Genomic DNA, 16,729 nt, shown 5'->3' with positions numbered 1-16,729 from the left:
AGACAACTATACTAGAGCTTGAATATTAGAATAGTGCATGGAATTAGACTCGCTTCTGTGGGTAATTTAGGATGTAGCTCTGACTTAAAAGGAGAAGGTGGTGCAGATGCAGGTGAATTTATAAACAGCTTGTTTAACTTGGTTTTTGGGCAAAATGCAATCTTGCTGTTGTGAAATGGCTTCTATTCGTGCTAGTTTTGTGTCTTAATTTGTTGATAAAAGACCAAATAACTGATCACATAGTATAAAGTTGTCCTCAAGAAACGCTTTTTCCTTGCATGTGAGATTATAAAGCCACTCTTTAAGCACTGCTGGTTTAAAAAACAAAACTTTGTTGTAGAGCCTCATCTCCTTACTTTAAAATCTGAACATAGTTGAGAAAACACTTACAGAGAAATTAACATTTCAGTTGAAGTTACAAACGTAATTTCCATCCTGTCACATTTTGGTGACCTTTTGTGACAGCTTGTCTCTATTGGAGGAGTGCATTCTTTCTTGCTGATTAAAGATGTCATTTGAAACCATTTTATTACTAGGGATATTGAAATTAATCTTGACACTTAGAGACACTAGAAAAATAATTGCTGATTCACTGCGTTAACTACATGCATGTGAGGGACTGTACAGTCAAGATCAGAATAAGTGCTGGTCAAACCATGTAAAAATAGAGTATTCTCATAAATGTAGCTGTAATCTCTCCTAAATATTTTCTTATCCAAGGTAAAGTAAGTAACTGTTTTGAAGAGTTCGAACAGAGAGATTGTAGAATAGCTAGGCCATTGATTTCTAGAAATGCTGAATCTTTTTTATCATCTTTGGCGAGGAATATGTAACATTTAGTGCATGTGATGAACTCTTCACTGAGTTGGAACTGCCATTTTGCATTGAATCTGCTTACCCACAAGGGAATATGAAGGGGGAAAACAAGCTTTAACATCACCAGACTCTCTTGCAAACTGGTAACAGTTGTTCTTGTTTGAGGAACTACTTTCTTTTGTTTTCTGATTAGTTTGTGTTCTCTGTGCTAACTTACCATCGAGATTCCAGGCAAGGATGGAGGCTTGAAGAAATGAGAGCTCTGTTTTTCCCAGTTTTTTTCTGCCTGCTTTTACTACCTCTGACAGCAACAGTGGATAAAGTGATTGTTTTAGATGTATCTGATGCTGTTGATTGCATTGTATAAGAACATAGTTATCTAAATTTTCCTCAGTAATCCATAATGTGTATGCATACTGTAAAAAGACTTCAGGGACTGTGATTCCTTGCCCCTTGTCTAGACATGGTATGAGATTTTTCCTGAAAAAACCTGATTGCCTTGGGCTCTGCTGATCTCCTGAGGCAGGTACTAGGGCAGAGGTGCCATTTCGTAAGGATATCTGGTGTGACTGTAAATTAAGAGAAACTTGTCTCATTGCCAGCATGCAGAAATGGCATAGGAAACATTATGGCAGGTACTGGGATCTTAGACTGTCGTTTTGCTGTATTCTTGGACAGTCAACAAGTTCTAAACTTCTCTTTTAAGAATCAAAGAGCCCTTGTTTTCTGTAGATGTCAAATACCTCTGAAAATTGGGGCATGTGAAGTGGCAGCCTTTGCAGCTCCATTGTACAGGTGGTATCTGTAGCTCAGTAAGAACAGCTGAGTCGGTGGCAATATGCTGTTCTCAATCTTTTGTGCCCTTCTGTCAATCCTCAATTTCAAAGACTAACTGAGATTACTTATAAAGATGCTTAAGGTGGTGGGTTAAGTAGCTTTGGCTGTTACACTTGCAAGAAATATTAGCATCATATTAGTGTCTTCAGCTGACTTAAGAACGCTGTCAGATGTAAAATGTTTTTATTCTTATCTTTGTATTTTGCAGTATTAATAAGTAGCTGTTTTATCCTGGAAACAGATCTCTGTGCCTGGCTTCCTCTTAAGAGGAGAATTCTGAAAAATGGAAATCTTGCTCTAATTGCCATTCATGTGAATTCAAAAGATGTTTGGTTTTGTTTTTTCTTTTGGTCAGGAGTGCATTTCTTGTAGAATCACAGAATCATAGAATGGCCTGGGTTGAAAAGGGCCTGAAAGATCATCTAATTTCACCTCCCCTGCCACAGGCAGAGTCAGCAACTACTAGACTAGGCTGCCCTGAACCACATCCAGTCTGGATGTAGATTAGTTTAATTTTCCACTGTTAAATGTGAAAGTGGAGGTTCTCACTGGCACATGGTGAAATGCTCAGCTGCCTGCTTGGGTTTAAGTTTTTCCCCTTTAAATAATGGATACCTCAAGAGTGGCACTGCTGGAGGTGTCACGGCGTTTGGTGATTCTATTGTAGACTTCCTCTACATATCCAAGTAATTTGATTACCTGGCCCTGTTACTGCATAATTTTCTTAATTTTGTCAGCATTGTTTTAATTTTCAGCCAAGTTTTGCAATCTTCACTGAGTACCATCTGTTCTCTGGTGTTTGACTGTGACGTGGGTTGGGTGTGTATCAGACTTCTCAGTGGCTGTATCTGACTTGAGCTGAACACTCAATTTGAAGTGTGCTCTAAGTGGAACTTGGGAAGTACTGCTGGTTCTTCAGCCACATCAAATATACTTAAATAGTTTCACAAAGCAAAAATACACCTCACTGATATCAGTGTCCTTCTTTGGAAGATGCCCACGTGCAAAATATTTTCTGGGTTGAATGTCTTTTTATGGAAGGCTCAACATATCCTTGACAGTAAAGATTGCTTAGGCTTTCATGTGCTGCCTGGCATTTCTGCAGATAAGTGAGAGGAAAAACAAACCTTTTTGTTCATGTTTGTTTCAGTCACCTGCCAGTTCTTTGCCTGTGCAACTGACACAAGTGTGTGTGCTTTTTTCCTGTTAAAGGTGTCATTAATGAAATGTTAACATGCCACCTAGAAGAGATCAAAGTGCCTCCAAATTCTCTTAGTTTCAGGATGTTTCTATGGTTCTAGCATTGTTTTTTTTCCTGGTATTTTCTGTGTTTTCAGCTTGAGGTTAATTTTTTTTTTCCCCATCTCTTTTTTTTTAACAGAACTTTCTGCAGAAGCCAAAGCAGCATTACTTGAATTTGAAGAAAGGGAAAGGCAGCTTAAACAGGGGCGCTACGGCTCAAGAAGAGGAGGGCGAAGAGGAGGCTCAATTATGTGCCATGGAATGGGAGAACAAAGGAGAGACAATGATAGGGGAAGAATGAAGGATCATAGACCTGCACTGCTGCCAAACACACCATCGACAATGGTACCTTTTAATCCTTAGTATTCTTTGGACGTGCTTTCAGGAAATGATGGAAAGAAGGCACTCTAAATCACGTGTCTTTATGAAGGTGGAATATATATTCCAATGTACACTTCTTACTCCTTCAGTGTACTGTTAGGCCAAACAAGCTTTGAATGATGTGATGATTGTAAAAGCATGGGGTTAATCCTGTTACCAGCCTTGAGGAATCTCTATGCTTGCAGATGAAAATCAAATTTTGACTCAAATACAAACAGGCAAGGCAGTGGAGACCCTGATTGAGCATGGAGGAGTTTAAGATAACTCCTCTGAGATAGGTGCACTATGGGAACATGTTCAGTCCCGTGTTAGAAATAGTAACTTAGTAAAAATAAATATAAAATAACTCAGGGTTTTTGTGGAACTGTTTTTTTTTTGTCATACTTTGCAGTTTTTAAAAATTGATTTGTATTTCCACCATTCTGTTGTGGAATCAAATAGAAACAAAATAATCACACCTAGATAATTGAAATCTTAAGGAATTAATTTGAAATTTAACTTTGTTACTGTTATTTTTTTGCTTGTACTTTGTATCACAAACTAGAAGATGTTACTTTTTCCATTCAGAAAAGCAATGTGTAGGATTCAGGGGTACCCCAGACTTACTTTTTAACTGTTATGGTGTACTGGAAAGTGAATGATAGAACAAACTCAGTGTATGCCTTTGCAGGATGAAGTCATTTGTTTTAAACAATGAGAATTTTTTCCAACAGCAGTAACTGTAGGTATTGTTCAGTAGCAAGACTTGGTGGATGGCTCAGTGGTTGAAAGCCCTGCCAGAGGAATGTTTTGCATTTTTAAAGCCGTGAAGATCATTTTTTCTGTACTGTTGCACTCTTTGCTACTTATTCTGATCTTAAACGTTGTAAACATTTCTGTGCTAGTCATAATATCCTGTGCATTCTTTGTAGCTGCCTTGCTTGACGTTCATGACTGCTGGAAGAAACAGATGTGACATATCTTTGTTACTAAAGGGCTGTGTGCTTGACTCTTCTTGCATTACGATTTTAAAGCTCTGGTTTAGAGCTGACCTGTAGTATCAGTGAGTTCAGAAGCAGGAGAGTGAGTCTCTCTGAAGGAGAAACTTGGTTTGTTATTTAAAAAATAATAATAATAAAAATTGGCTATTCACGTTTGAGAGTACTGAACAAGAGACTTGTTCTTGTTTTGAAAGGTATCTTTGAAGCAGATTAATGTTTTTTCTTTCAAACAGTATGAACAGATAGACTGCACTGATACCTCAGGAGCTTCATTCATATTTTGAGTTTTCTTCCAGCTGTTAGTTCTGTCTTCTCAGGCTCTTATACACTAGGCAAAAGTTAGTGGATTTGCTTTGTTACTGGAACTCATCACTTACGTCTTAATGCAGCTGATGGCAGTTTCCAGTGACATATGCAAACTCTAACCTATGAAATTAGGAAATTTCACTGTTTAAAGAAAAACAGAAGAAGAACAACAAAAAAAAAAAACATGAACAAATGAATGCATTCTTACAGTGTTCTCTGTGTGTGCTCATCCTGGGCAGCACTGCTATTCACTTGTGAATTTTTTTCTTGCTCTTTGCTGTTTTCTTCTTTGTGCTAATGTCTCTTCCTTTGCTTTCCTGTGCTAATTGATCCATTTGATTTGATGATATGGGAAAGAAGTTTTTCCATTCATATTTGGCCTTAGTTGTGTTCGCCAGAGGTGTCTTAAATTTGTGCTGGTTTATGTCAGGTTATTTGAACTTTAAAGCCTATTGACTTTGTTCTTTTGTCTGACTTTAGACTCATTCACAGAGGTTAATTCCAACACACCAGCAACCTGTTAGGAGTCTGTTCCAGCACCAGCAGCAGCAACAACAGCAGCAGCAACAGCAGCAACAACAGCAGCAGCAGCAACAGTTACAATCTCTGCTTCCTTTACAGCATCAGCATCATTCTTCTCCTCCTCCAGGGCTACATATGCCCCCTCAGATAGAAACACCTAGAATAATGATGACTCCACCGCCAGTGACACCTCAGCAACCGAAGAACATACACATAAATCCACATTTCAAGGGAACAGTAGTGACGCCTGTACAAGGTGAGCTTTCTGAACACATTCATTAGTGTGTAACTCTTCGTTCTTTGCTGGGGATGTAACCACATTTGTTTACCCCTTCATGTAAATATGCTTCAGGCTGATTTTTTTTCCTTAAATATTTTGTAACATTAAATAAGGTGGTCTGAAAAAAGATATCATACAAAAGAAAGAAAGTATAGTGATGTATGTCTGCTGTTGGACTGTGGCCAGCAGAGATCAGTAAATCCATTTCCACTTCTTTATCACCTTTGCTTCTCCAAAGCCTTCAAAGAGCAACAAAACTGTAAAGAGAATGTGTTTTAAAAGTAGCAGATGTTGGTCTTCAGTACCAGGTACGTATTGCATTTTAGAATTCCCTACATCATTCTAAGTTCAGCCAAGGATTCACAGAATGACCACCCACCTATTTTAGTGAGAATATATAGAATCGTAGAATGGCTTGGGTTGGAAGAGACCCCAAGGATCGCCAAGTTCCAACACCCTTGCCCTAGACAGGGCCACCAACCTCCAGATCTGGCACTAGACCGGGCTGCCCAGGGCCCCATCCAACCTGGTCTAGAACACCTTCAGAGACAGAGCACACACAACCTTTCTGGGCAGCCTGTGCCACCACCTCACCACTCTCTTGGTAAAGAACTTCTTCCTGACATCCAACCTTAACCTTCCCTCCTTGAGCTTAAAACCATTCCCCTTTGTCCTGTCACTATTTACCCAAGTAAAAAGTTGATCCTCTTCCTTCTTACAATTCCCTTTTAAATACTGGAAGGCTGCAGTGTGGTCTCCTTGTAGCCTTCTCTTCTCCAGGCTGAACAATCCCAGCTCCCTCAATCTGTCTTTGTAAAATAATTGCATGAAGGTAGTCTTTGAACTATAACTGTATAATTGCTGTATGAAAGGTACAAGCTGTAGTCCTCACATAACAATGTGTATGTGCTCAATTTTCATTCAGTGCTACATTTATGATTATTTGATTGATAGTGTAGAAGTGTACTAGAAGCACACTTTTTCTGCCACTTGACACAAACACCCTTTGGGCTACACTGTTAAGGGCAGCTCTCAGCAAGCAGAGCTGTTAATATTGCTACTTATTTGGAAAGCATTATCCTCAAGAGGGTAAAGAAAAGGCACCAATTTATCTCTGATTTGTGATTGAGTCTAGACAAAACAAACGAAAGATCTACATGGATGTATCTGTCTTTTAGGTTTTCTGGTTTTGGTGGTTTGTTTTTTTTCTTCTTCATATTAGCAGATCTCCAAGCCTGTGTTACCTTTGCTTCATTTGTTTGTCCAATGGAAGGCAGGAATTTGGCAGGGTAGGATATTGCCAGCTGTTAGAAACCTGTTAGACTTCTTGCAGTCAGCTGCGCAGTATCTGCTCCACAAAGATTATTTCATTTTTTCCTTTCTAATAAAATCTGGTTCTCATGAAATTAGGCATCAGGGCAGATTATCTGGAAGCAGTGTGAGAAGTCCTTGAGTCTTGAGTGTATGCCTTCTATGCATCTTACTAACATTTCCGAAGCAACAGTTCTTGTTTTGTGAGAAGCAAAAACAGATTTTAGACAATTCTAGATGCCACTCTGTTTTCCCTCTGAGACAGTCCATACATCTTATGTAGCTCTGTGAACAGGTTTCCTTCTAATGCTAGTAATGGTTACTGGGAATTTTTACTTTTGCCTAATGTCAGAAATATACTAGTGCATGTTATCTCTTTTGTCTGAGTTTCTGTCATTGTTATGGCAGTTATCTCAGCCATACCACAGTGCCTGTGGCACCTTGGGCATGCTTGGGGTGTCTTGAGCATAGCCATATTCTGTTCTTTTTAGAACTTACAGACTTGGTGTGCACATTAATTTCTTGACTGGTAAGACTAGTCATCTTCTCTGAGTGAGCAGCTCTAGAGAATGATTGATTTTTCAAATGGTAGAACACCTGCATGTCAGTAAGGTCTTTGCTATGTGTGTTGATGGCAGCTGCTTCATATGAAACCACTTTGTGCCACCCATTTTACTAAAGATTATTGAATGTTTTTGCTGATGGATGTGCAGCATACTGTTAAATATAACTGTAGAAATTCTAGTGATTTAAATCTTTTTATTAGTGAGCAGCTAGCTTTCTGCAGCGGCTGTGAACAGTGGCCATCTCAGTCTTAGTACATAGTAGTAGAGTTATGTTGCATGAACGTATACATTTGCACACCTAAGGAAAATATGTAGGACATCATATGTCTTTTCTAGGGAAGATGAGCATAGTTCTAAAATCTTCAGTGGAATTTGCACAGTAAGATGAATTTTTAAGCAATCACTGCAGGCAAATGGCAAATAGAAATTCCAGTATAGGGATAACTGTTCTAAATTTTCTCCTAATACTGAGCAAGAGTTTTAGTTCTCCAGCTTGAGGCCCCAGCAGGGAGAGACTGGTAGCTGACAGCACAAGCATTTTGACATGCAGCAGCATTCATTTCAAGGTAACAGGAACTATGGAAGAGATGAGATTAATTTCATGTTCTTAATGATATCCAGCCCATTCTCAACTGAATCTGTTTCCAAATGTGATACTTTTTTATTTATCAGAGAGTGCAGTCAATGCAAACTTTATTTGGGTTCTGTTGTTTAAAGTGTGATGCCAGGAAGCCAAAATGCCATGTCTGGAAGTGCATGGTAGGTATACTTAGGTGCTGTTAGTTTTAAGTGTGCTGTTGTTTCTTCACATGGACTGGCATTTTTTTGCTTCTCTAATTTTATGTCATGAATATACACTTAAATTGTCACACCAAAGATATGTGTTCTTACATGCAAGCCATAGAAGTATTCTTTCTCAACATTTTTTTGGCTTTTCATCTTGAAATGTGTTCAGTATATCAGTATTTTCTAAAATAGACTAAAATCTGTAAATTGTCGTGACACTTATTTTTGAAAATAGCACTTCAGATTTCTTGTAGCCATTAGCTTTAGCCAGAGTGAGTTGAAGCATTCCTGAAGTATCCCATTATTGGCTTATTTCTTTGTTTGTTCCTAAAGCAAATCTCCAATCTCAGTTCAGAAAACAAGAAAACCAACCAGCAGTTGCTATGTGTCAAGCCAGTTTTCTCAAACAAATTTCTAGTATTTTTTTGGTCTTTGAAGCTTCATAAATGATTAAGAAAGGCTCAGTCTGTCAAAAACCTTAAGTGAGTGTCTATTGCAGATACTGTTTGTTAGCATTCAGTTGTATCTTTTGTGGCATTTGAATCCCATGTCTTGCAGCTGATTGCTTGTCATAATTTTTTGTGTCCTATTCTGTAAATTATTTTTGAGTTGTTAGAAGAAATTTTTGGCTGAGTGTGTGTCCAAATTTGGAGTATGATCAATTCACAAATGCCAGAGGATCACATAGTAGGAGTAGATGTACGGTGAAATACTGATCCAGCCTGTGATTTTAGTACTGAATGTTTTTTTTTACTTAATGTTTTTATCACAGGTCACTGTTTCAAGGGTACTGTAGTGCTGCCAAAATTGATAGGAGCTACTAATGAGCAGCCTGTGGCAGCTCAGTGAATTTTTGTGCCATTTACCTTTTTGAAAACTTGTGTTTGGTGTCTTGGGAAAAGTTACATTATTATTCTCATAAATTATCAGTATGGGAATAGCTTCTTCATCTTTGTAGGTAAAGCCTTGAAATGTACAGCCAAAGACAAATGAATCCTCTTAAAATAGCATCTAGCAACATAATACTGTGTTTGAAACATAACTTTCAAACCTTTCAAACCTGTGGAAGATTTAATGTAGGGAAAATGAATCCTTATTTGAAAGTGACTGGGTACTGGAAGGGCACTGAGTTTGAACTATTTTCAGGAGTATTAAATTCATTTGTTTAAAGGAACAGATATATCTATATGCTCCTGTCAGAGGCAAGATACCAAAATAGACCTGAGTACCCTGTACAGATGACACTCCTTTGCATTTACCACTTTGTGATTTTTTTTTTTTCCTCAGTGCTGCTCTGACCTGAGCTATTTTAATTCTAGATCTGTCAAGAGCTTCCTGTAAATTTTTTTAAGTGGTGATGATTGTATGAAATTGGCAGATCTTCATTAGAAGCCAGGATGAAACCATTTGACTAATCCTCTTCTGGAACCTGATGCAAAGTTTGTACCTAGTCCTTCTGAGCTGAAGGACCCACGTGCTTAATATAGCCTGTCAGTCCATGAACCAGAAAACCACAAGTACTTAAAAGTGGATGGAAGCCAGATAGGAACATGCACTAAAAACAGGTCCTAATACACTAGCTCCTGTGCCTGTATTACTGAGGAAAAATGAATTCTTGAGGCATTTTAGCTAAATGTGTTGCTGAATGCGGCTAGTTCAGTGTTATAAAGTTGTCTACTACATCAGTATTTAACCCTGTGTGGGAAAATAACCTTATTCATAGTTTTTAGTAAGTGAGCAAATACATTCAGTACTGTTTGATTGATGTTTTACATTAACTTCTGTACGTCTTTTGTCTAGCACTGATATATATTTACTTTTAATGATTTATACAGTCCAAAGGAAGGTAAGAGGGGGAACCTACAATGAATAAAGGAAACTCTATCATTGTACTTTGTGCTACAGATTCCAACAAAGATTCAGTCTCCACGGTGATCCCACAGTAGTTACTTTTTTGTGTTATGCCATAATTTTGAGTGGTGGTTTTGGGTCATATTTTTTGGGATCGGTTTATTGAAATGGTGTTGTATGGTCTGTGTTAGACTCCCTGAAATCCTAGGTCTGGAGAAGTTGCTTTTCAAGAAGAGGGTCTTTTAATTCTTGATGTCTCTTTATGAAGCAGAAGTCTTCTGATATCGCCAGATCTGTGATTACACAAACTGATTTTACTTGCATTTACCATTACAGTGGGAAAGCCAGATGAAGTAGTTTTTGCTTACTGTTAATTGCTGTTGCATGCCTGCCTGCCTCATTTTACCCTCCCATGAACAGTGATTTATGCCAGATAAATTTTTCTTACGCCTGTATTTGCTGTGAGAGTAGGTGGTGACACTGAGAGATATGTAGGAAACGAGGGGCATTAAGTGGAGAAGGTGAATTAATCATGTGTCCTTCTATTTGAAACACAGATTTATTGTTCAGAGTCTGTGTCAGCTTTGTCTGAGAGACATCTTTGGCTGAATACTTACTCTGTTTTTTTTCTTCCCTGAAACAAGAAGCAATCTAATTCTGGAAAATGCAGAATTAAGTTATGTAAATGAACTAGGAGAATCCTAATTGCCCTGTTGCATGTTGCAGGAGAGGGAATGGTTGCTTGAATTTGATTGTAGGAACTGTGACATGTGAGGGTAAATGTAGCAGATTTTAATCATGGCTTCTTATTGGTACCATTTTTGGAAATAACAGCAACAACTGTTAGGTGAAACAAATGGTGTTAAAAGGTGCTTCTTGTTTCAGTGCCCTTGCTGCCAGTTCCAGCCCAGCCAAGACCTGCTGTAGGACCCCAGAGATTTCCTGTGAGTAGCAGCTGTTTCTTCTTCTTTGATATGGATAAGCATACATTTGCAAAGAAATATTAATATAGCAAATAAAGGCTGTTCTAGTGAAATATAATTTTAAGGATTTGTAAATATTGACAATACACTCTGCAGTTGAAAATGTTTGTTAAAAGCTTAAGGTCAATGGATTTTTGAGAGTAGAATTAATTCTGTTTAACTGTAAAATTGTTGAACCAATCTCTCCAGTGGGAGAGGCATGAATGCATCTTATCTTAAGGAATATGGGCTTTATTTTATTACTTGAGTCTTTCTGTATAAATAGAATCCTTACTTAATTTGATATAGTAAAAGGCTGTTTGAAAAACATCTGAAAGCCTAACAAGCGGTATAATTTTCTTTATTTTAAAAATCAGGAAAATTGCATTTTATCATTATTTCAGACATTTAAATTTAAATGCCTTCGAATTATTATATTGGAAAGGAGAATGACTTTGTGTTCTTGCATGTTTTTACCTTCCAAAACAAACAAAATACCTAACTACTTCATGATAATCATTTTTACTTTATGAATGAAGAAAAACGCCCTTGTAGGTCATTTTTAATTGATATTTCACAGTTTTGTTGTCCTAAAGTTTTAATTCAAGTGGTTTGTAGAGTATCAAGATAAGAAAAAAATATATAGATATATACATAGTGTAGTATTGCCTTAAATATTTTTAGCTAATGACACACACATTGTTTCCTAAACACACACAAAAAATTATTCTTTGTTAATGTTTGTGCATTGAATTACTTGCACAGAGATCAGATGAATTTGGAAAAAGCAGATTTTGGAAACCTGCTGTGACTTTTGATTGCTGTGTGCATACTTGGTTGCTTTTGATGCAGAGTATTTTTTAGACACCTAGGTGAGAAACTGTTGTCCGTACTTTGTAGAGTGGCTGAGTTTTCAAATTATCACATTTCCTCTGTAAAACTTATATAGTAAAACTGCAGTTTCATCAACTTAATCCATTACATCATTTCAGTGTCAACGTTTTAACTGGAGGTAGCTTTCTGTTCAGAAATATTGTGGTTTTAAGAGGAAGTTCCCTTCAGCAGCCTGTAGTATTAAGCAGAAACCTTATTAACATTTTAGAAGTATCTTGCCCATGGTTTCCTTTGACATTAACTTGCTTGTGTCAATAAACACAATTTAGTATTAAAAAGAAATTAAAGGACAAGGAATATCTGTAAAGGCATTGTAATTGACATCTTTGAAGTATGTTTACATCAGTGTAGAAAAATTGGAAATTAATTTTTTTTAAATTGACTGTGAAATTAGATTTTAATTCTGTTTACTTTTGTTTTTGAAAGTTGACAAGTACTCCAACCTAGCTAATCTTGTGTGCGCCCATTTCTTAAATGGAATAAAATCAGTGAACATTTTTAGTAGGACTGTTGTTCCTTTTGCCTGAAGGAAAATACTGACTACTTGCTGCCATTTTATGTCAGCATTGTACTAGGAAAGAGTCGATGTAATTTGCTTTTATTAGGAGAAAGAAGGCTTTAACTGTAGGATCCAGTACTGTGATTTGACTGCCCTGGGTGTTTTTCCCCTTCAGCTAGTAACCTGCTTTGTGGCCGTGAGAAAGGTGCTTAATCTCTCCATGACTCAATGATTTGTAAAATGGGTAGATGTTCTTCCCTTATGAAGTACTTTATAAATTTTGCATAGGTGATCAGTTAGGATTAGGAATTAAGTGTCAGTGTGTACATATGATGTTTGTTTTATTAAATGTAGTACGTTTGTTCTTGAGCTGAGCACAAATTTACTTTGACTTGAATGTTTTATCTTGCAGAACTACCTTTCCTTGCTTTGTTACACGTCAAATGCTGCTGTGTTATAATTCACTTGTTTATGTAGAGATGTTGGCTCATAACAGTATAGCAATGGTTAGACGACTTTGCTGACAAGCCATTTGAAAAAGATCAAAGTAGTATTCCAGACTGTAGTGTATTCACGCTTTTTCTCATTATAAAAGGAGTTTCTGGGTATGTAATCACTTGGATTGACTCTTGTTTTAGGATCTTAAGATAGTAATCAAACAGTCTGCTGATTGCTTTGTTTCTAAAAACTCTAGAGTTAAAAATATTTTTGGTCGTCTTTCCCCTATGACTTTAAACTGAATGTTTTGTTTGGTGTAATGTGGTAGAAGTGAAGTAGTAGGGGAGACCTACAAGTGGCTGGTGCCTTAGCTGAAAGAAAGATAGCATCTGAGTTCCTGTCTCATCTAGCAGAGACTTGGGAAGTCTTGCACAGAGAGCCCTTGTGCTCCAGTTGTGAGACCGGCTTCAGTCAGAGCAACTGCTACTCAATTGCAAGTCGTAAATCCATTGGAAACCAGGTGTTACTAATTTAGGGCTAATGAAGTGACTTGTAACCATGTAATGGTTAATTCTTAAAACCTTTTGCAGACAAATGTAATTGAAGAATTGAACAAAGTTGTAATGAACATGTTAGCACATTGGTTTCAGTTCTAAACTGTAAGAAATAATGTAGTATTAAATTGGGTAATGTTGATCAGAACTGAATTTTCTTGGATGTGGGACAGATTAAATTTGCTGAATAGCCCTCAATCTAAATTTTAATATTTCAGGGTAAAGTATATTGTTGAATTATTTCTTACTTAAAGCTTAACTCCTTGTTCTTAGAGAGGAAGTACTAGAAATGACACGATGGAATCAATCCAACTGTGTTTTGAACTTATTTGAACATTTAGAGTAATTTTGACTCAAATAAGGAAGTCGTCCATTTCTTACTCCATAGTGATTGAAGGTGACTTAGTCTTAACAAAATTTGAGAGCTGTAGTTTACTAAGTAGGACTGAATAAATAGTGGATATGAGACACACTGGTAGCTGAGAAATGTGGTAAAGTGCTGACTTGGACGTTAAAGACTTGAGTTCTGCAGAAGCTTCTATGCTCATATGAATGAGCTCTCTTCAGATGGCTGCATTTAGTAGGAATTCAGACTTCAGCTGTAGTTGATGTTAATGTTTCACCAGGTATTTGAATTAACCTGGAACTGTGCAAGTGCCAATGAGTGTTTTCTTCAAGCTGTTTAAAGAAAAGATTAAGCTAAAGTCTTCAGCTGAGTCCTTTTGGTGGTGTTGCTTTAGATATCATTTGCTTTCTATTTAAAGCAGTAAAATGCCTTTCTGTCCCAGTCAGTGTTTCTCAAGTAACAATGTTTGGGGACTAATCTGTTGGAAAGAAAACTGTGGAAGTTTTACTCGTAAACTGTTGCATGGATCTCCTCAGTTTTTCACACTTTTCTGATTAAATTAGTAGTTCTTGTGGATGTTCCAATCCAGGTATGGGACTTTGTTGTGTAATATTTGTGGTTTCTGACCAGTGGGGATTATTTATCTAGGCTGATTTTTTCTTCAGTTGCTGTTTTCTGTAAAGAAGAGCAAGATATAATAAGGTTAAAAAAAAAAAAAATTAAAAAAAAAAAAAAGAAATGGAGGAGGAGAAGAAATGGAGGAGGAGCTTCTAAGCACTTCTAAGCACTCTGTATGTAGGTTGCTGTTAACTGACTGTTATAGAGGCCAGATCCTTACTTAGTATGAAACTAACGAAATCATTTGCTTATGAATGGCAATTTTCAGGAGCTTAGGTGATGGTTCAATTCTTTTTTATCTCTTATGTGCTTTCACCAGCACATTCTAGTTTGAAATATTCCAAGAAATTGGAATGTTAGATATGCCTGAAGACTTTTCCTTCAAATAGTACGTAATTGTATTTAACTTAACACCACTTATCATGTGTGCAGTTTTTCGAGGACATAAAAATGAACCAAGTGTCATCATACCAATTTTGCGATAGAGTGTGACCGAGGGAGAATGTTTCCATTGACAGAATTCTTCAGATGGATACTGAGTGAGGATCCCTGGCATCCAAATTTGGGGCTGGTATAGGATGTTTGGTGTGAAGAGGGTCTTGTGGAGAACCTGCCTCACAGTGCTTGAGGCAGAAGAGAGGAACGGCATCTTCAGGTTTGGGCCATTTCAGTTCTATCTCTGTTGCCATTTGTTAACTGAAACCACTTCAGAGAGAGCAGAGCCTGGGAACGGTGTGCCTTTTGCAAGGAGAATTTTCAGGAAAGTTGGATGAAAACCTATTCAGCTGCAGTTCTTATCCTCCTAGCCCTCAGACCAATTCCTTTAAATTTCATCCATTTGAGTTTCAGAGCTGGAACTAGGAATAGTCTGAAGTGACACAAAGCAAAAAATAAAGCTGCACTGTTGTCTGCCTGGCTGATTTATGCCAGGAGGGCTTTTGAGGTGCACAAAGCTTTTCTTTGATAGGTTGCCTTTTAGTGCTCTAGATGTCTTTCAAATAACTGTTGAATTCAAATCTAAAAAAAAATTGAATTGTACCATGTATAAATTATGTCTTATTCAATATAAAAATAAGACCTTAGTAGAGCAGCTGTCCTCAGGCCCTAGTGAATATTCTACATCATGAGTCTTTTTACTTCCCAAGAGGGTTTTTTTTTTTTTTACATGATTTGCTGTTGGAATTTGCCTTAGAATTTTATTTCAGAATGGTCCTCATCCCAAAAGAATATACCTGAATATTTTTTTGTTAAACTGCAGAAACCTTAGTAAACATTGTTTACATTTTCACTGCGTATTCAACTTCATCTCCAGTATGTCATTGTTGTAAATGGCTGCTGGAACAGAGAATTGGTTAGCTTTTTTTAGTCATTGCTGAAATGTTCAGTTTGGCAAATTTTCAGCTTTGAAGTTGTTGTTTGAAATTCAGATACTTAGAAAACACTTCTTTGTTTTAATCTGTGAGAAATGCAGGGACCAGCTTTGCTGTCATTGATCACTGTCCTTAATTTTTGCCATTTGCTTGTAGAATTTATTTTAGCCAAAAAATATTAATGTTATTTGATTTATAATAGATATGTTAGAATATGATCTACTTTTTTATTTTGTAAATTAGCTCTTGAGCTGACTGTGTCTGCCTGTAACACTGTTAGCCAACTTGGTCAGTGTAATGATTTCATGACGTACCTTGGCCGGTGTATCTTTGCATAAATGCCTCTTATAATCTGTGCAAGAAGAAATTTACAGTGCTTTTGGAAACAAAACTCCTTGCAGTAGTGTTTCATGTTTGTTGTGAAAAATGTGTATAGGAACTTTTTTCCAGAATTTCTGATTTGGTCATGGATGATTACTCCTAAATAAGAGTTTTAGCAACTGTTGCAAAAGCCTTGCTGTGTATTGCCCCATGTTGTGGTAAGGGCAATTTTTAAATGGTTGTGCATCTCAGTACTGGCAGTCCTTTTAAACTGATATTTAGGAAGCAAAGTAAACCAGTATGTGTTTACAACAGTATGCATGTTGGACATAAAACTGTTAATGGAAATAAAAAGCCACTTGTGAAAGCGATTCTCCTGCTTTCTCACAATTACTCTGCTTTAGCTATGGCTTTAATATAATGACTAACAGTAAATGAAATTTTCAGTCTATTACTATGTAGCAAGAGCAGATCACAGGTAGTGTAGAAAGCATTTTGTTTTCATTTAACAGGATACATGGTATCAGGTGGTGTTGATTGACATTTCTTGGATAGTGTTTTATACAGCATTTCATGCAAATCATGTTTGAATGAGACTGCTGCATCAAATTACATTTCTTTCAGATTTATAGCCCTTGCAGATGTGAGACTGAGCTTGTTTAGCAGCTAGCAAAAAGCTTTCCTTTTGAACACTTACTGTTTTCGCAACTTGATTGCAAACCTCTATAATTACAGCACTTAAGGTAGTGAGGGAATGGTGAGCATTTTCTCTTATCAGATCTATAAGTAGTAGCAAGCAGATGCAGCATGAGAACCCTCCAGCTGTCAAATATTGTCAGGCTGGCATAA

At 37.1% G+C, this 16,729-nt stretch overlaps 1 protein-coding gene across 4 annotated transcripts in view; it reads left to right on the top strand.

Moving 5' to 3' along the window:
- RBM33 (RNA binding motif protein 33) overlaps nt 1–16,729 on the top strand; it is a 95,436-nt gene that overhangs the window by 27,779 nt on the left and 50,928 nt on the right. For 3 of the 4 annotated variants that reach the window (XM_031615950.2, XM_031615948.2, XM_031615951.2), the window contains exons 8-10: nt 3,035–3,240; nt 5,043–5,340; nt 10,764–10,822. In XM_031615950.2, coding sequence (XP_031471810.1) covers nt 3,035–3,240; nt 5,043–5,340; nt 10,764–10,822 — 563 coding nt within the window. The remainder of the gene's footprint in view (nt 1–3,034; nt 3,241–5,042; nt 5,341–10,763; nt 10,823–16,729) is intronic. The other variant, XM_031615949.2, reaches the window with a different exon arrangement.

This window comes from Phasianus colchicus, chromosome 6 (assembly GCF_987193195.1).
Source record: "Phasianus colchicus chromosome 6, bPhaCol1.hap1.1, whole genome shotgun sequence".
NCBI classification, from domain to species: domain Eukaryota; kingdom Metazoa; phylum Chordata; class Aves; order Galliformes; family Phasianidae; genus Phasianus; species Phasianus colchicus.
Note: the sequence above shows the minus strand (reverse complement) of the source record. Positions and strands in the feature narration are given on the sequence as shown.